This window comes from Larus michahellis, chromosome 5 (assembly GCF_964199755.1).
Source record: "Larus michahellis chromosome 5, bLarMic1.1, whole genome shotgun sequence".
NCBI classification, from domain to species: domain Eukaryota; kingdom Metazoa; phylum Chordata; class Aves; order Charadriiformes; family Laridae; genus Larus; species Larus michahellis.
In genome coordinates this window covers 52,139,878-52,160,194 of record NC_133900.1, presented here as the reverse complement: position 1 = coordinate 52,160,194, position 20,317 = coordinate 52,139,878, and the positions used below count along the sequence as shown (strand labels likewise).

Sequence of the window (20,317 nt, the reverse complement as noted above, 5' to 3'; positions counted from 1 at the left end):
AAAGCAGAACAGTGGGAAGAAAAACTGAGGTGCTGACTGTTCATTCAGGATGAAGAGCTGATGAAGACTACTGTTGCAGTCCTGAGATGAACAGGTTGGCACTGTGGGCCTGGGCTACTGTTGAGCTTCTCATATTCAGGAGCTACCCAAACAGGAGCCAGAGTTTCTTTGGGATTCACAAATAGTTTCTCACCCTGTCCTAAAAACAGCTCTAGCACAGAGTGTCTGCAGCACCTTGTAGGAAGGGACTCACAGCAAAGGCAGTGCTGCAAAACAGGCATTCCCAGAGCCCTATTTATGTCCATGGCGTGACTCCTCCAGGCTTACATAGCAGCAGTAAAAGTGTTAAGTGCCATGAAGGCATCACACAATTGTTGTTTCATTGGGCATATAATACACAGCTTTGCCTTAGCTCCACATTTATCCCAGGTTTCAGTCCAGGTTTGGATTAGCTATCAGTCCCCATGTTAGCAGAACCTCCCCACTAAAGACCAACAGTTCAGGAGAACTGAGTCAGGCCTGACAGCCACAGGCCGCACAATGCTTGGCAGGGAAAAGGGAGGCGATTTTGGGTTTTTCTTTAGAACAGGATATAGCTTTTGCACATCCTTGTGATTGCACCGCAGGGGCTCCCCACTTCTATAATACCTTGCATTCAACATGCTTTATAGGCTTTATGGTATTTGGCCTCCTAAGGATGTTTTATGCATTTTTACACAAGGTAAGGCAAAGACATACTAAAATGATGTACCTGAGGTCATATGAAAAGCATTTGACAGAGGAAAATAATTTCTTTCAACTCCTATTCATACATTTTCAATGCCAGGCTGGATGAGGTTTTGAGCAGCCTGGCCTAGTGGGAGGTGTCCCTGCCCATGGCAGGGGGGTTGGAACTACATGATCTTTAAGGTCCCTTCCAAACCGAACCATTCTGTGATTCTGTGATTTTTCCAAATACCAGTGTACCCACCTTGCCCGTATGTTTCTACTGTCCTTTTGCAAGAGCATCTGACTGCATAAAAGCCATATCTTTTATACAAATCTTGCTCCCAAAACACAAAGAGTACAGTTTCTGTGCACAACTACCCTAAACCATGATAATCCATGGCCAGAGAGCAGGACCACAAAATGCAGTTATCAAGTCCTTGCAGCTTTTATGTAAGTAAAAAACCAGAGATAACAGCTATTTGCTGGTTCTGGCTCTAAACCAGGAACAGAATACAGGATACACCTCCTCAGATGAGACCACTCATCCAATGTCTGCTCGTTCTCCAAAAGCAACTAATGTCACTTCCCATTCACTCTTACATAAATATGTCTCCAGACAATTATACACCAGGGATGTTATGTGTAAGCCTTGCAGACAAACTTTTAGCCTTCATGAACTTCAGGTCACATCTGCTTTCTGTCAGTACCGAAGTTATAGGTCACTAGAGCCTCCAGATTTCCCAACAATTCAGCACAACAACTGAAAAACTGGGGTGCAGATGGCCTTTCCCTTCACCGCAGAAGGTGCTGACCAAAAGAAATATTTCCCTGCCAGGGTGTTAACTGTGATCACCTAATGTCAGCGTCTTTCATGGAAGCATGCTCCTATTTTGACAGTGAAAATGAAGAGCATAGGCTGTGATGAACAGAATTGCATTAACAACGCTGTCACCTGGGTACTGATGGAAAATACACAACAGAGGCCTGAGGCAGACCTTAGCCTTTATCCTTCATCTCCAACCTCCTATAGGTTCACAAGGCACCACACTTACTTCATCCCAAGAGGCACCTGTGTGGCTGATGAATGTGGAGTTGGGAGGCATGATCAAAACCAGTGAGAGAATCCATCCCCTCAACATCTTTCCCCCTCCACACTGGCTGCTGTTGGCGATGGATGCAAATGAGATGCTAATGTCACCATCCTGACCCACACCTTTACCTTTGAAGCAGCCATGACGGCTGCTGTGGCTGCGACGTTCAACCCTCGCTTCCCAAAGTGCACAAGGGCATCGTAGCTCCGGTCTTTTGCCTGGACGAGGCAGTCATCAATCTCCTGTCGCAGCAGACAACAAAACAAAACACACACACACAAAAAAAACCACAATAAGGACAATTCAGAGTGCTTCCAGCCTCAAACTCTTGGCAGGGCCAGGTCATCTTTATGGAGGCAGACATCCTCCATTTTCTCCACCTTGGCTGGGGAGAAGTTCACAACCAATGTTTGCAAAGAGGAAAGGTTTGCAGGGGAACAGTAACTCCCACTGGAGGCTCTGGGAACTTTATTCTGCGAATGGAAGATTGGGACCCAAAGTTTGGATACACTTGCACAGTGCAACCACCACCAATAGGTCCTGGAAGTAAGACAGACACACCCAGCTGGGCAGAATGGACCAGGGTGGGCCAGGAGCCATTTGGAATCTATAGACTCTAAAGACAAATTGGATTGCCCCATAGTTAAAAAGAATCATATTATGGCACCGGGCAGCTGCAGCTGTACTGCCCTGGGTCCAAGACTGGTGGTCTCAGAAGTATCCAAGATATCTCTGCACATCATTACAGTATCTGGCTTCAACATACCCACAGAATTGGTGGGCCCAGAGCTTCTGGACTTCAATGCTCCTTAATATACAATGGAACAGTTATGAAAGTTTCTGCCCTCACCCTCCCTCCCTCAAGACACAGGGGTCTGGATGATAATGGATAACAATGACTTCTAGTACTCAGCTACTAGATATGCTGGGTTAGTAGGAACTGGAAGCTGCGAGAAGCTGATGGCTGTTTAGTGATTCCCCTCCCTATTCCTGGTAGATAAGAGATGGCAACCCAAAATACATGAGCACTACTTGTGAAAAGCATAAGCAGAAGTTCCCAGGAAGCAGAGAGACAGGGGACTGATCCTTACTGTCGTTCTTGGTCAGGACTGAGACACAATTGTTCATGCACTGCCTGTGGCTAAACAGAGATCTTTCACTTCCATGGTTGCCCATGTTAAACATGGGAAACAGTTACTCATTTCTTAGTGGTCTGCATGTTGATGTGTGACTGATAGCCATTCTTGGCCCATGTATTCACATGGGCCAAATGGATCTGCCCGGCAATGTCCCATTCACAGCCACAGGAATCTCCTAGGCAGCCAAATGATCCAAGCGTAATGCTCCCTCCTGCCCCCGAAATTAGCATCAGGAATTTGAGCAAGATATTTCTCAGCCCAGGATCTCTACATACTACATGCCTTACTTCAGCCTGCTGTACGTCTCCCAGCCAGGTAAGTGCTTACTAAGCCCCTTTCAGACAGGCCTAGCTATTTGTCTCATTGCTGCATGACTTTTTAGGCAGAGCTGGGAACAAAGTTAAGGACCTCTGGCTGCCAGACCCTGTTTCTCTAATCATTACATCCAGCCACAACATAACACTCCAGATATATTCAGCCAGTACGTGCAAAGCAGCTCAGGAGGTATTTTTATCCCCCTCCCTCCCAACTTCTCAAGTGCACAAAGATGAGTTAATATGTGTGAGTGCACTGAACAGATGCCAGTATTTAAAAACACACAATCACAAAAACCAAAAACGCCAACCAAAAGGAGATGATCAAATTATAGAGGAAGAGAATCAGCGACTCCCAGTCCTTCAATGAAAATGAGTGATGCGAGGGCTGGACTAAACACATTGTTGATCTGCTCCACTCAGAGAAGACACAGGCATTTGTGATTACCTTTTCTTTTGAAGACAGCGTTGGATGAACAAATTTCCTGTACAGAAGGCTGGAGCCTTTTGTGTATGGAGACAGCAGCCAAGCTACAAAAGCTATTTTCAGTTCATAGTAGAATGGAAACCTAGAAGGAAAAAAAGCTGTTAACGTCCACTCCCAATTTAACTACTACCTTTAATTAGAGATGCTCAGCACAGGAAGGGACTGGCCAGTCTAGCTTAGGGCAGCTTTTGCTTACCAAAGAATCCAAAGACCTAACACATTGACTCACCTTCGCCTACATGTCAACTAGGCATGTGGGTAAATCTTTACTTGGGTACCAGGGCCATTATTTAATGGTGTAGAAGAGACTCTGCTGTGTGATAAGAGGAGCTTTCTACATGCGAAGAGCACAGATGCTGCCTTCATAGCACCTGCAGTCATTATGAGGGAGCAAAGAGCAAACCAGTAAATCGGTATTTCACTGATATATTTATGCACCTTTCATTTCTTTGCCTTTCTGCTTTTAAGATAACACTTATCTGACTGAAACTGAAATACAAGAACCTTTGCTGTCCAAGCAACATGCAACATAAAGGTGCAGATCCACACTTTGGCTTTCAGGTAGCACTGCAAATAACTAACAACAGGACATGCTTTAGCTGTAACAACAAGCCAGGGACTTCTTGAGATTAAATTATCCAGACTCTTTTCTGGAGGACAAAGCCTAGAACTCAAGACTGGCCAGCTAGCAACATCCTCATGCTGACAGGAATGTTGCTGCCAGCAGTGTGACGAACCAACGCTACCCTTTGTAGGCAAGTGCAAGCGAGAGCAGCACAGAGACCCTGTTATGGCTGTGCACCAGCCCAGCTGGACTCAGACAGACTCCTGCTGTGGTAGCACAGCACTGTGACCGAGCCCACTGGGTCATACAGCATCCAAGTCTGACTCAGTGGGCCTCTGCGATGCTTTACTCTGAGCATGGATTTGCCAGGTTGGTCTTACACCTCATTGAGGATCTCTACAGCACACTTGATTTCACAGGCTGGACAAGCCCTCTGTCATTCCTCCCAAGAGACCCACATAATAGATCCTCCAAAATAACAAAGCTCCAGATGAACGCAGTGGAAGTAGCTCTGCATGCAAATTAGACAGAGAGACAATAACGCCTTTTATCTCCTTTTCAACAGATCTGACATGTTGCCAAGTACCCCCAATTCCCTTTGTCTGGAGGACTCACTAGAGGCATGCAGTGCTATACAGGAACAGGCTTTAGGTGAGGGCCATGCACTACAGTTAAATTTTCATACTGAAGTCTACTGTTCTTACTGGTATCCACTAGTGTCCTGGTTTGAGGTAGAACAGAACCAGCTTTCTGTTCAGTGATTTTACTTTTTAGCTAAGCCTCTTCTAACTCTCTGAAATTAACAGCATATTGTGCAGAAAACTGTTCTCAGAGCAATAAGACCTATCTGTCATCCGTCATTGGCCAATCTGGCCTAAACCACAACAACTAGAAAGGCCTTCCTAAAAAGGGCAACAAAGCAACAAACGTTTTCAAACTTGAGCATCCGTATTGAAGGAACCGAATCTGATAATTGTGTGTTTATGTGCTCTTCTCCTGACAGAGGTCACCAGGAATCCTTCCACTGGCACTACAGAGCCCACATCAGTATGGACTGTCACTGTCCTCCAATAAACCACGAACCCAGCCTAACCAGGAATGGGCCTGCAAAACATGCCAAGAGCAACCACCCATGCAGCAACCTACAAAGTCCTGTGCTGCAGGGCTGTTTCTGCTTGATCACTAGAGTCAGTGTATTTACTGTAAGACACAGCTAGGTAAGTCTAGACCTATGCCTGCAGCTAAAACTTCTGCAGTTTACGTGATGATTTCTGCAAGCATCCAACTTGGCAATCAGCTCTCTTAGAGGCAGGGGACTGAGACTCTTGTAACGCTTTCTCACTAATGAGATATCACTGAGCAGTTCCATCTTCTTTCTTGCTTTTTCCTATGACAACATTGAGAAAGGAAGCGTGTCTCCTCCAGACAAAACACCTCCGTGCACCTGAAGCTGCTAACCCCATGTTCAAGAGGCAGCACACTTTTATACTCCTTTTCCCCCCCTTGTCAACATTTCCATTTTCTTTCCATCTCATGCCAAAGACCTCTCCCATCTGATGCTCACCAGCAAAGAAAGATATCCGTGAATGTCTCTGCTGTTGTGAAGAGTGCGAATATGATCCAGTACATCATCCATTTGACCTGGTAAACAAAAAGAGTAGCCAGTTCATTTTTCCCCCAAGAGCCTTGAACTATCTCTCACAAGCACAAGTGCACGGAATAACTCTCACAGAAAAAAGGTTCTTCCCCCCCTGCCCCATGTAATTGACAATTATTACGGACCTGAAGATGCCAGAGCTCCTCCCACCCCAGCATATAACACACATCAGATTTCCACACAAGCCCTTCAGATCGAAGACTATGGCCTTCAGAACTGGTCTCATGAAAAGACAAGCAGCCTGACTGTCACTACAAAGGAAGCTCCAGTGGCCAGCAGAGGACCACAGCCCTATCCAGGGCATTAAAAAAATCTCACTTGGTTCATCTTAGCAAAGGTTAATACTAGAGTGTTAGCCAAACTACAATTAAGACCAAATGTAATTACTTATATAATATCTACAGGCAGGGGAAACTAGCCAGGGAGAGATAAAGAGGTAAATGCCCATCCCACGATCCAGGGCTCAGGAGCATAATCTTACTGAATTAGTGGTGCCTTCTCACATCCACACCCTGAGACCATTGCAGTGACAACAGCAAGCAAATCGGCTTATTACTTGGGGCTTAGGTGAGAGCATTTTACCTCACACTGGTAGTGAAAGCGTGTGCTGTGCCGTCACCGCATTCAACTATGGTAAATACACTGCGGGGTGGACTGCTTGGTGGGTGATTTATGGACGGTCTCCTTTGCAGTGGTAGCAACAGACACAGAAGGAGTCTTTGGGGACCATGACTTGGTCAGGGAAACTGTAGTACCTTGAATAATTCAAGATTCTGGGGATTTTTGTCACTGAGCACTAAACAGCATTTAAAAGCACAGCACACTACTCTGATGTAGTACTGGTTCTTCTGGGGCTGCAAAGAAACAATATATTTGTCATATGCCATCAGCACGTCCAGTGATTTTTATCAAGTGATGTGGTGCTCCTCTTGTGCGGCACTGTCACAACAGAGATGATGTAAGGAATAATTTCTGAGTACTGGAGATGAGAGAGAAACATTTTATTCTCCATCAATATTTTTTTTTCCATTGTAAAACTATAAAACCTAAAGTTCAAAAAACTTTAAGAATCTGTGTCTCCAAAGGAAAAGAGATGGTAAGACAAAAGTTGTTAATTTAACTGAAATTTGTTGTCTAATTAGCTATATTTGAAAATGGAGATCCCTAAGCAGCTTTGCTGGAATGTCAGAAAGCTTAAGGAAGTAAAAACCACAAAAATCCATGAATTAGAGAACTGGAGCGTGTTACCTAAGGCTGGCATAATTGCAATAGAATAAAAGAAGGCTGAAAATAAGGCAGTACAAGAGGGATATCTACACCAGGTGCTGCCCTGGGGAAGGGAAGATGGAGGTGGCAATAAGTCTGGATTTCACCAGCTCTGAAACGGCTTCCTCCATCGATGAAGTGGGGATAATACCTGTGCTCTGTCTCCCTTCAGGTACTGAAATTATTCCCTGAGCACCTGTCAGCTATATAACTGCTCTGCTGGGATTTATATGTAGATTTATATACATATTTATATTTAGTGTTACAGCTGTGAAATGGCACTGCCAAATGCCTGACAGCATTGTCTTCCCAGGGCAGCTTCTGCCAGAGTCTTTACATAACCGTGACTCTCTCAAAACCCCACAGCCAGCACAGTTCTGTCAGTTACACATCACTGCCAGCAAAACTTTTAAACACAAACCAAGACCTGGTACACATGGGCTTGAATCAGCCTAAAACACCATTTATCAAAATTACTATTACTAAGCAAAATAAAAATAAACTACAGTGATACAAGTTTTAACTAGTACATGAAGAGTTTGCACTGTGTCAGTGTAAATTACTACTGTTTTGTTGTGGGTTTTTTTCCCCAAAATCAGACCCCTAATGGGTGTATTGCCACAACTGGTGTGTTAAACTGAAAAACAATCATAAGTGCAGACCAGGGCTTAGATCAGCTGTTCCCACATTTGGGCCGGGTCCCCATGTGTCTGATGGGAGTTCCTCTTTTACAATTGAATTTCCAACAGGAATTCGACCCTTCAACAAAATAGTTTCCAGAAAGGGGCTACGGAAATGTTAAGTGTCAGTGGCAGACAGCACTTTGGGATGCTAGCACACGTCTTCAGCATTTCCAGGGAAAGGGTGTACAAACCTTGAGAAGCACAGCTGTGCAAGGGCTGCAGGGACATTTTTGCCTTAAGTATCTGATACGTTCTGTAATAGTTACGATTTTCAGAACATCTAAAAACATTATCTGAAGGAGGGGACTGACAGAAAGGAAAAATCTCAGCAACCACAGCGAGTCCCAGTTTGAGCTTTCACTAAGGACTTAATGGGATAGCCATCTATGCTGTTACCCAGAGGAGAAAATGGACTTGTTATCCCTGAGATCTTGAGAGGATTGAAGAGGCAAGATGTGGAGGCTGATCCCGGTTCAGTGAAGTTACCAGTGCTCAGGTTGTGAAGGGCACTACAAATCTTACAGGACCCCAACAGCATCCAACTGGTTTTGATTCTCCCACATTTCACTTTCCCCGATGACCCCATATGCCTTTACAAACTGGGGCCGAGGGAAGATTTTTCAGCAAAAGGACAAGACAGCACACCCAGTTGCCAGACCTGCTTGTAAATAGGTCGCTCCACAAGGAAAGATGTTTCTATCTGAGGATTCAGTCATACGTGCTTCGAGTTGCCTCCTCTGATCCTTGTTTTGAATGAGCAGCTAAAGCTTCAAGGCTTTTTGAAAAGGCTTTGATTTATGCTGCTCTTCAGAAACAAAGGAAAACACACAAAGCTCTGGATGCCAAAAACCTTTTAAGTCAGCTGTATATAGTTCGCACCACCAGAGAAATAGCATATATTTGTCAAAGAGCACATCAACTCTGCAGAGGAGCCAGAAGCACAAACCCAAGTCTCTTTATTTGAGACTTGTGCCTAGCAATCAGCCAGTCCACCTTCAGGCCAGTCTTCCCCTTGGACTGTTTTACGAGCTTTCCCAGAATACAGGCAACACCTTTACAATGGGGTGAGGAGCAGTCTTAGAAAACAAACCCTGCAGCACAGCCACAAACTTCATTACTCACATATTCTTTGATGTCCTTTGATTTCACGGCTTTGTAAGAATAATATGCGGGGTAAAGAGTGCCAAATATAAGCCTGCAAAAAAAAAAAAAAAACAAACAACAAAGGGATTAAATTGATTTCCTGTCACAGAAGAAGATTTTATTTCTTTCCTGTCTGTTAAATATGTTTCTTGCACTAGTAAAAAGCATTAGAATTTGATTTAAGCTTGAGTGCACTGAGTACAGTACAGGAGTGATTTTGCATCACTGAATTCAGAGAAACTATTGCCAATGACATGAATGAAGAGCAGGGATTGACTTTCCTTTTGCAATGGTTTCCATAGCTGTACCTTCTGAATGACACACAAAACAAAAGAAACAAACAAAAACAAAACAAACCAAAAAAGACCACCCACTTTTAAAAGGCAAATAAAAATCTGATTTCAAAACAATCTACTGTGACACCAGAAATATAGGAGTCTTGCTTTCAGAGGCAGGACAAAATGAGAATCATTTGCCTAAAATCCCTTCCACCTCTACTTGATACTCTGAAAAGCTGGAGGTGTTCTACTGACGCAGGATTTTGAATGCTGGGCCTTATCCTACATTAAACCTGCTGAAGGGAAGAGCTCTGCACTGTTCGGTAAAGTCAATTTGGGCTCATCAAGGGAGGAGGAATTTGCCCACCAATATATGCCAACAGGATTAGACCTAAAAATCCCAGCTCTACTGCTCTTTCAGACAGTTTCCTTTAATTTTCAAGTCTGAAACGGATGCTGTCAGCTCCAAGATTTCATGTAAGAAAGAAATAAGGATCCGTAAGTTAAAAATAGCACTACTGAGAAAAAACATTGAGATTTTTTTTATGCTAACTCCTCTCTGCATCACTGCCTAGCTGCTTATTCACTTCAATTATTCTGGACATAAGCACCGGCTTGTCAAAACCACTTTGCCCTGCCCAGGCTTCAGTGAGTTTTATTCAATGCAGTAGGATGATGCTGCAAAGTCTGAATTTAATAGATTGCAGGGGAATGTTTATTGGCTTTCAACTACCCCTCTTTCCACTGGAGCTTTTGCTTTAAGTTCATCTAGTTGTTTCCACTGCTCTTGGGAATGGAAATGATCAATGTTTCAATCCCTAATTGCGGAGCCACATGGACCCACAGTCGTCTTTTCCATCCTGCCAGTAGCAATTGTGTGCCGTGGGACTCATAATTACAGTTGAGTCCATTACATGCATAAGACATTAAAAATTAACACTCTTGGATATGGTGTACCATTGTACTTCCCGTAGCTCAAGAAGGTATTTGTGAAAGAATGGGGTGAGCCAGCACACATCTTGATTTCCAAAGCAGTGACCGAAGACAATCTATCTGCCTGCTATTCATCATGCTTACTGTAGCATAGCTTAGCAAAACCTGAAGCACAATGCAGACTTCAGAAAAGCAGCTACTGAGTGAGGAGATTCAGTATTTTACAGAGGCTTCACACTGGCTTCAAAAAGCTTTGCTGGAAAGAGTCAGCTCTGAACCTATTTCACCCACAGGGGCAGTGCTATATGCAAAGATTAAATACAAATGCTCAGAAAGATTCTGGGAAACCGGGCACTTTTTTGTCCTTTGCAGTATCTTAACAAACAGCAACACGAGTTAAGGCAAGGAAGAACACACAAACAATAGCCTGATCCTGTTCTCACTGAAGCCAATACCAAATATTCCCTCCGAGTTCAATGGTAGCAGGACCTAATCCAAAGAAGGTAGAGCTCACAAAAGGAAGAAAGCTCCACAATATTCAGAAACTAACAGCTGAGCACATTAATAATATTTTTGGCTCTACTTATAAAAAGTACCGCTTTTCTGTCCTTCCTTGTTGGCCCAGGCCAGCTGCCATCTCACGCTTTTATTTCCTGCAAATAATCACTGAATGATTGATATTCATTTCCTCAGTTTGTGCTGGTAACAGAAAGTAACTGGATCCTGAAGAAGCAAACAGTTTACAGGATCACTTGAAAAGAATCAGTTGCAGACAATAAACACTTGAAAAAATTCCTGTGAGGGAAGGAAACTGTGCAATAACTTTGCATAGGCAGAGCAAGGGACAGTTAATAAGGTGATGTGCTCTCCCTAAATTGGAGATTGAGAGTTTCACTGAATTGCCTTGTAGCGATTTGTGTACATATATGGACATTTATTAGTGCTGTGGTTTACCAGACTGAAAATTGTTTTAAGGAATGTTGGATCCCAGTCTTGTAACTGCTATAGCTTACTATGTGGCTTGCAGTCACTTAGCCTCTGGATATACCCTACAAAAGACCTTTAGGCATTTCTGTAAAGCATATTCAGGGTTTTGGAGACAAATATCTGCACATGGACATATTCCAAAATTCTCTTGAGGTTACTGTCTTCACCAGAGCTTTGGATCAGGCTTGAGTACAATTGATTTAATTCAAACATACACATCAATCCTCTATCTCTTCCCTCAGTTCCTCTCCACTGCTGAAGACAATACTTCTCTCTTCCCCCTCATCCAAGCTTCCTGTGTAATTAAAGTTTTTGTTGATTCCTGCCTTCCTTCACTCCCATGCTCAGACTGTTGCCAAATCACTCCTTCTGCACACTATACACAAAACCAAGGCTGATTCTTTGTCACTCTGCCCAAGCCACTAAGTCATTCCTTGTCTAAGTCTCCTTTCCAGCCTCCCTTGTGTGCTTTACTGATCTCTATCCCACCTGGATGCACTTCTTACACACACATGCACACAGACGTCACCCTTGCCTACCAAGCTGAAGTAGTATTCCTATTCTTGCCTTCCAGGGCCTGAAAAATGTTGTTGGTCCTACCTACTGTTGGTTTGGTCTTTTATCACACCCCACCTCAGCCCCTTATCTCCTTTAATGACCGTAGCGTCACGAGCTTCTTAATCTTCTTTGTGTGTCTTCTCCCACACCCTGGAGCTCCTGTGCCCCTTGCTCCTCCATTGCATATGAGCTCATCACCTCTAAAACATGCTGTTCCCTGACAGTTATCCTGACAGCCCACAGTTTGAGAGACAGCAGCCCAAACCACACAAATTCCAACCATAATATTCCCCAGTTCCTCCTCATTTCTCTAATCTTCTGCAATGCTTCAGTTCTACCTGACATTCTCTGAACCACATCTCAGGACATTCAGCTTTCCTCCACACATCCTCAAAATCGCAGCACAGACCTTCAGTTCCCTCCTGCAACTACCAGCTGAACTGGAAACCGCATGTGCTGCGATTCCTTCTGTGGCACACCCATTGATTGCCTGACTGGTGCCCACCAGTTCGCAAGCCAAATTAACAACCTACCTATGGAGATATCACTGCAGCTTTTACCTCCTGGCAGGCACTGCTATGAGACAATCTCCTATGCAGCAGCTAATTCTTATGAATAATGTAGAAACATAATATTTGACACCTCTCTGACCCATCTATTTTGGCCACAATCACTTTGCAGATCCAAAAGTTAGCAGCAGTGGAAAAACAGACTGCTTAAGCCTCATTTCCTTAGGAAACCAGGCTACAAATACAGAGTCAACCCATTCCCCACCCATTTCCATCTTTCAAAGCTCCTTTGAATGAGCTATGTGCCCTGGAAAGCCTTGGCTCTTTTACCCTCTGTGCAACAGCAGAAGCAGACATCCTGATCAGCAAACCAGGGACTCCCAGAGCTTGACTGAGTAGTTGCTATGTTTAAAGCTGCAGAGATGTGTTCCTACAGTCGGGCCTAAAACAAAAACTACCCTCAAGGTTATAGGGAAAGGCAAGGAAGTAGTGACATTGATCAGCAAGTTCAGAAAAGCTCACTTGCAGCACTAAACAAATAACCACAACGGTTTAAGAATTCTTACACTGCTCCATGTTGGAAGTCTACACACATCACTCACAATCGCCTTGAAAAAGGGCAAAACAGCAGCTGTAAAGAAATCACTGAAGAGTCAATTAATTGTGCAACAGGAGACAAAAATCTAAGTAAAAGGTTAGTCTTTCTAAAGAACAGGATAAGGATTAATGCTGAAAATCTTATAATCCTATTAGGCACATCAGCAGCAGCAATCCCCAATCTGGACGCTAAATGTGTTTCCAGTCATTCTTTGTCAAAAGGGACACGATGGAGGGAGAAAGGGAAAGGAGAAGGGCAACGAAAGTGTGTGGAAGTACACCGGGAAATATCCATAGGAGTGACTGTAAATGCTGTGATTCTTTCTTTTGCAGCAAAGACATATAACTGAGGTTGTTTGCTTCTACTCCTGATGCAGTGTAAGGGATGTTCAACTGAATAAAGAGAACAAAGTCAAAAAGGAGGGGAGAAACCCTCTCCGTCACCAGGAGTTAATCTGTGGAACTGAATAACTGTATTTATTTATATAGTTACATTACATAGGATATAAGGTTTGGTTTTGGTTTTCATTATTCAAGTTTACCACTAAGTGAGACAGGAAAGGACAAAGCTTCCCGTATTGTGGAGTTTCCTGATTATCAGGGGAATATTAAAGCAACTGAACTATTGGCTCCTCTTTAGCAATATCTGTCATATTCCAGGAGAGCGGCCGCACCATCACCAAACCTCCTCCTGTCTCCACTTACCAGTACAGCTGCAGCCAGCCCTGGCTACTATATCCTTATATTCCTTCTCCAGATCTGCTAGCACAGTGATGTAACCACCACAGAGCACAGGCTAACCCAGGCGTATGAATATTCCTAATAGCATCCAGGTTTTAGATCACCATCAAAGCCCATACCAGGACCTGGAAGGGCCCCACGTAATGACTTGAGTTCTGATGATTTGGTGATGCTATTTTCCTCCTGAGGGGGCTGGTTTTGCAGACATTTACCTGTAAAATTAACTCTCCCATTTTGTAGAGCAGCCACTGAAATAAATAGAAAGACTCTCAGCGATTCTCAGGAGTACTGGCCAGGACTCAGGTTACCCCCAGAAATGCCTGCATACACATTCTCTTGTGTATTTTTAACCACACAGGTATTTTCTGGATGGTAACCTACTGTTACAAATATATCAGCATGGTGCCATCCACATCCCAAGCCATCTAAGTTTTGCTCATCTAGTTACCATACCACCAGTGGTGTTTGGGCTGCCCAAACATTTAGAACGTTGTACTTCTACAATACAAATAGAACAGCCCTTATTTTACCCAGAGATAACTAATGTTTCCATATCATCAGCACACAGCAGCCAAGATGGCAAACTTCTGCTCAAACACAGGGATGGACACATTTAGAAATCACTGAAATATTTCCTATTTCCTCAACATGTTCACTGGCTAGTGCGTGCTTCTTACACATAGAGCAGCAGCTGAGCTGTCACCACGCCAGCATTCCTCGCTGCAACCGCCAAGAAGGGTGCCAATGGGTTTGCATTCCTTATTATCCGTCCAAATTAACGTTCACACAATGCCACAGATTAAAAATAAATGTCACTGTCTTTGCACCAAAGGTTCCCAGTTTAAATCCAACAGCTGGGGATGTGAAAATAAGCCGCACGTAAGGTCAGGGAAAGGGTTAATGTGGGCCCCTTGACAGGCCAAATGCCTGATATCCAAGAAGACATTGAAGTGGAGGAAGCACCAGCTGCAGAGGAGGCCAGCTCCAAGCTGGTATTCCCTTGGAGATGGCTCCTGCAGATTCTTAGTGGTCACTTTGCAGCAGAATAGGTCCTGCATGGTGGCTCCAGGGCAGCCGCGAACTTGCCTGTTCACCCTCAGGGTGACAGCTGATGCCATCCCTGGGTCCCAGGAGATGTGGATACTCGGCCATGCCAGCCTGACATCCCAATACAACTCTGAGAACATCACAGATGCACAGTGCCTCAGTGACAAAAAAATCCTGAGGAAAGCACTGGACCCTGACACCCCAAGACAGATCAGGCTGACTTCAAACACATTTGAACTGAATCAAACATCCAAGAAGGGCTGGTTCAGTGCTGAGGACAGCTGTGCAGCTGCACCCGTGGCCAGTCGCACACCGCCTCCACGGGTATTAACAAGGTGTAAAGCTCCACTTGAATAGTCACCCAGCACATCCCTCTGCTTAGGAAACACTGCTCCCACCTGCTCAGTGGGTGACCTGCTTAGCTCTTCTGTCCTGAAGCCCCATGCAAACCCACAGCGCTGAGGAAAGAGAGGGCAGGCTCAGAACTCAGCATCTAATACAAAGACTCCACTTTCCATCCAGATCCACCTCTGACTTCTCAGACAGGCTACTACAGAAGCAAACTACAAACTTCAGCTTGGTTAATGTAACCTAATGGCTGATGAAACCTAAACGCCTTTCTTGGTATACCTGTGGGGCAAAGGGATGCCCGACTCTCCTTCCAGCAGAAATAGCAGGAGCAAGGGCTGTCCTTGATGTTTCTAATTTAAGCAGTCTTGATCCTCCCAAAGAAACACATACTCCTCTCCAGTTGACACTACCTTTTTTTTTTTTTTATCCTCAGCCAGGGCACTCTTTACATAGGAGCTGGAAGAGAACACAGCTAGGCACAAACAGGTGAAGAGATGTGGTGAGGAGGATGGGTGGAGGAAGTGGCCTTGGCCAGCCTGGAGCTATCACACGACTATTATGTTTACGCACGTTGAGATCCTACATCCAGACTTGTCTGAAGAAGATAAATGTGATTTCCTTTTCCGCACTTCTTGTTACAAGCAGAAGATGGAAATGCTAAAATAACAATACTACTGATGGAGAGACCTTGTAAAATACTGGGATCATTAAGATAATGCACCCGATGACTGCTAAAACCTGATGTTCCTACTAAAACTACCAGCAGTGACGGGTCTCACAGAGATCATATTTACACTGACACTCTTGACTGTCATATTTAAAGCCCAACTGAGATTAAGCAGGTACTTCATCCTTCCCAGGGTTATTACCCCAGGCTGTCTCCAAACTCAGGCAGAATTGCATCAGTTTACACACAAGCTAACACTTTGAAGTTTTCTTTACAGTCCTTCAGAACAGAAAAGGCCTGTGCAGCTGCTGTAAAAATACCCCATGGCTCTGCAGCTATTTTAGGAAACAAATACATTGCAGGTAGATGGCTTACTAAGCTGGTCTGTTCTACTTCACGCTGCCTTCAGTGGAGCTGCCTGGCCCAGCGGAGATGGACTGCTGACAAGCTAAGTGGAATTTGTTTGCCCCCAAGGCAATGCTTCAAAGGAGGAGTCTGCATGGAGAGTCTCTAGGGCTGGTGTGGGGCCCCAACCTATGGGTGAGAAGCTGCGAGTTGATAGGAACGCAGCGCCTGGCACACACCATAAGGCTCTGAGCAGCTGCCTGCAAGAGATAGTGTTTCGTGGGCCTCATCGGAGGCATTTGCCCTCTCGCTGCTCCTCCCCTCTCCGTGCTTCGGCTCTGCAGGAGACCACAGGAGAAAGGAGTCCACAGGACTGAGTCTTCTCCCAGCACTAGCACAGCCCACTGCTTCGTTCCAACCCTTTCGAGGGAGAAGAAATAATTCATCAAAGTGTGATACTGAGGAGAATAAAATCTGTGCCTTTTAGAGAAGAAAACATTCTCTGCTATGTGACCGGGTCAGATCTTCACCCAGCTTCACTGCTCCAAAAAGGCAGGGCTTAGTATCTGTGTGCCCCTGATGTTTTCTCTATCCAGTACTGGCCGTATAGTTCTTGCTTTGAGAGGCCTGTCTTTTTCCAAACCAAATAAATGGCAATTTGAAAACTAAATGGTATGTTTTAAATGGGAAGGGCTGCTTTTCCTGACTCTGGAGAGGGGGATGTTTATGTGGAAAAAGGCTTCTTTAGAAGCACTGACATTATATTCCAGAGATGACAGATGGTTTAAAATCTGTATTGTGAGTTAGCCTACAGATTTATGGTAGGCTCATGATACAAAAAGGCACAGAAAGAGACATATAACCTAACCAAACTAATTTCTAAGCAAAAAAAAGGTATAAAATATGGATTGCATATCAACAAAGCAGCTCTGCATTATTTTCATACAAAACCATACAGATCACACTGCAAGTATTATTTTGGAGTTATTTTAACTGATGCTACATGAATCAACCTTTAGGAAACATAAATACATACAGAAATCACAAATTAGAGCATAATCCTATATTCTGTATCCTTAAACTCAGTTCAGGTCATAGAAGTCTTTCACCATCAAACCGTAAGTGCTACCGCTGACTGAGAAGGTGGTGAGAAACACAAAAGCTCCTGTTTGTCTATTCCTCACTGAAACACTTCTTTAAACTTTTAGTGTTGTACTCACGGGACAGAAAATAAGAATAAAAAAATTAAATTATAACTTGTCCAAATCAATTGCAACGTAATCTCCTTAGAGTAACATTACTTCAGCTTCCCAGGGACAGAATATTACTAGAAGTGCTTAACAAAGTGCAAGGAATATTTTAACTCACTGATGTAATTTAAAAATCAAACCAAAAGACTTCTTTGGCGCAAATATTCAGCAAAATTTTTCATGGCTTTAGACTTCTCATGGGTTACCAATGGTTCAATACACAGACACAAATCGAGCAGTCCCAAGGCTGCTTTGAGTAGCACAGGGTCTCAAAGATCTCAACAAGCTCTTGGAGGAGGACAGGAAAGCCTGGTTAGATCTCTGCACCATCCAAGGAGAGCAGTTTGGTATAGTAACAGGTAGGGTCATGGCCAGCTTGGTGCAAAACAGCCTGAGGAGAAAATCTTACTACTGTCTGGGTATTTCTATAAATATGCTAGTAAATTAACAAAAAACAGCATAACTCCTTCCATCCATAACTGACCATAAGTACTTACATCTCCAAGGACTCTAGAACATTTACCAGAAAAACTAGAAGACCAAACATTTGGAGGGACCAGCCACGCTGAAAGCATATGGGGCCCAACTCAGTCATAAACTCTATGTACCAGAGTTGGTATCTAACTCCTAATTAAGTAAAAAAACAACGAACCAACCAAACGCCACACCCATCTTCAAAACATATCTTCTCATTTGGATAACACATTTCAAAGAAGGATTTCAAAGTGCAGTATAAATATTAGTGACTTGAGTATCACAGCTGATTGCACTTCCATTGATTTCTGATTATTTCTATTTCATCAGTGGTTTGTTTATGTCTATTTTAAGTGATAAGGACAGTGAGACCCACTTGAAATTATATAGGAAACTCATGTCCGAGGCATGAATAATACCCACTTTTCAACTCCAGTTTTAAAGCAAGAGTGTAGAGAAACTAAGGCAAGATGATTCTACAGGTAATTTCAGAATATTGAGACCATCTCAATGCTTTCGTTAGCATGGGTATCAGAATGCCATGTGCTATATATAACAGCTGCGACATTGCAGGGAGTTCACGGGCCATGCAAACCTCATTTCTCTTTATGGCCCACAAACACAGCTTGGTGTTTCTTCTGGGTACTATAACTGGGTTTTAGGGAGGGGTTGGGCACCTGCTTTTTTTACTAGGACCCGCACAAATTTTTTAGAAAAGGAAATAAAGTAAAATGGGACACTGTCACACAGCTTGAAAAAGACAGACTTCTAGTCTTTTCTCATATGCATTTGACAAGGATTTCTAGTGTGAATTTAATAGAGTTCTTTCCTCCAGGGTCTTTTCTCATTTCATTCATCCTTTTTAATCCCTCCATTTTATACAGCTAATAACAGCATCTTAATGAAATGCATGGTACAACTGAGATAAACAAGGAGAGAGAGAGAGAGAGATCTCCAGCTGGAGCTAAACTGATACAGACCAGCCTCCAGCCTAACCTAGACATAAAGGAACAGAAATCAGAAGGAATCAAGCCTCTGCACTGAAGCCACGGATCACTAATGAATAATCAGAGCTTCTGGCTACACCTCTGAGTTCAGCTTCAACTACCAATAAAATTATTTGTCTCTAATTAAAATAAATTAGAAGAAAAATGACCATTTAGTGAATAAGCCTAAACCACAGTGTTAGGATAAGTGACAAAAAACAGCAGGTAGGGGAGCCTAATAATACCCTGAAGTTCTCCTGAAGAACATAGGGGACAGCCAACACTTCAGCTTCCGTGCCAAGGAGCCTCCAATGAGCCCTAGTGATGAGAGTGAGAGAACTTCCTCCGGGGTTGACTCCAGAGGAATCAGACTCACCCAGCACCTAAGGAGTGGCACCAAGTCCCTGCCAGATGTAAATCAGCCCACATTCTCGCATATCAACAAACAGCAGCTTAGATATTAAAAAGAGCCCATCAACACAAAACAAAACCATTGTAAACACATTTCTTCCCCACACTCCCATCTGAGAAGAGAACAAGCAAAACCCATGTGACATATCATTTAGTGTGCCACTGGAAACTGTTCAAGACAAAGAATGGTGAATGTAATGTAAGAAAAAGAAATGTGTCCTTTAGACTAGAATCACAGAGTAATTTAGGTAGGAAGAGATCTCTACAAGTCTTTAATCCAAAAGAGGACCAACTTCAAGTTCACATCAGGTTGCTTCAGGACCTGCCTGGTCAAATTTTTAGTATCTCCATCTCCGGACCCCTGTTCCAATGTTTGCTTACCCTTGCTTTGAAGAATTTTTTCTTTACACACAAACAGAATTTCCCTTGCTCCAACTTGCATTCATTGCCTCTCACCTTTTCACCGTGTGCCTCCAAAAAACCTTGGCTGTATCTTCGCTGTAACAACTCATCACATTTTTGAAGACAGTAGTAAGATCTCCTCTACAGCATCTCCTATTCAGGCTGAACAAACTCAGTCTGCTCACCTCTCCTGGTGCACCATGTGCTCCAGTCCTCTTCCACTGGACTCACTGCACTTTGTCGGTACCCTCCTTATACTATGGAGACCCAAACGGGACACACTACTCCAGCCAGACACTGTCTCACGCTTGCCACATAGAGGGGAACAATCACTTTCCTCAATCTGCTGGCTAACCCTCTTACTAAACCAATCCTGTATCGAGATCTGGAGAACAGCAGCATTGTACCCTTCCCATCAGGGAAGGGCCAGGGACCCACTCCCTGAATGATGAGGGGACTTGTCATTGCTGCTTGGAGAACCTTCTTGCTCAGCCACATCACACCTTTTCCTCTGCAAGTGGTGGTCTCCCCAAGGAGATAAGCTGGGGTCCTGGAATAACAATTAATGAATGTCACACTACAGCAGGACTCTGAAAATGCTCGGTTTACCCTGCTGCAAATAAGCTGTTGCAGTAGTACAAACCTCACTTACCTACCTGTAAAACAAAACTTGACTGCCAAGGGAAGTATATGAAGACCAGTACTACGTTGTCTTAACTCTGGGACTT

At 43.8% G+C, this 20,317-nt stretch overlaps 1 protein-coding gene across 11 annotated transcripts in view; it reads right to left on the bottom strand.

The window, feature by feature from the left end:
- Window positions 1–20,317, bottom strand: part of REEP1 (receptor accessory protein 1) — a 70,942-nt gene that overhangs the window by 34,947 nt on the left and 15,678 nt on the right. For 9 of the 11 annotated variants that reach the window (XR_012587023.1, XR_012587022.1, XM_074587293.1 and 6 more), the window contains exons 2-5: window positions 9,033–9,105; window positions 5,869–5,945; window positions 3,701–3,821; window positions 1,928–2,041 (exon numbers count right to left, since the gene is read on the bottom strand). Coding sequence is in view for 9 of the 11 variants with exons in the window: in XM_074587293.1 (XP_074443394.1) it covers window positions 1,928–2,041; window positions 3,701–3,821; window positions 5,869–5,945; window positions 9,033–9,105 (385 nt within the window). In the remaining 2 variants the exon portion in view is untranslated. Of the gene's footprint in view, window positions 1–1,927; window positions 2,042–3,700; window positions 3,822–5,868; window positions 5,946–9,032; window positions 9,106–12,884; window positions 12,950–20,317 lie in introns of those variants that run through there. The other 2 variants (XM_074587294.1, XM_074587301.1) reach the window with 1 other exon arrangement.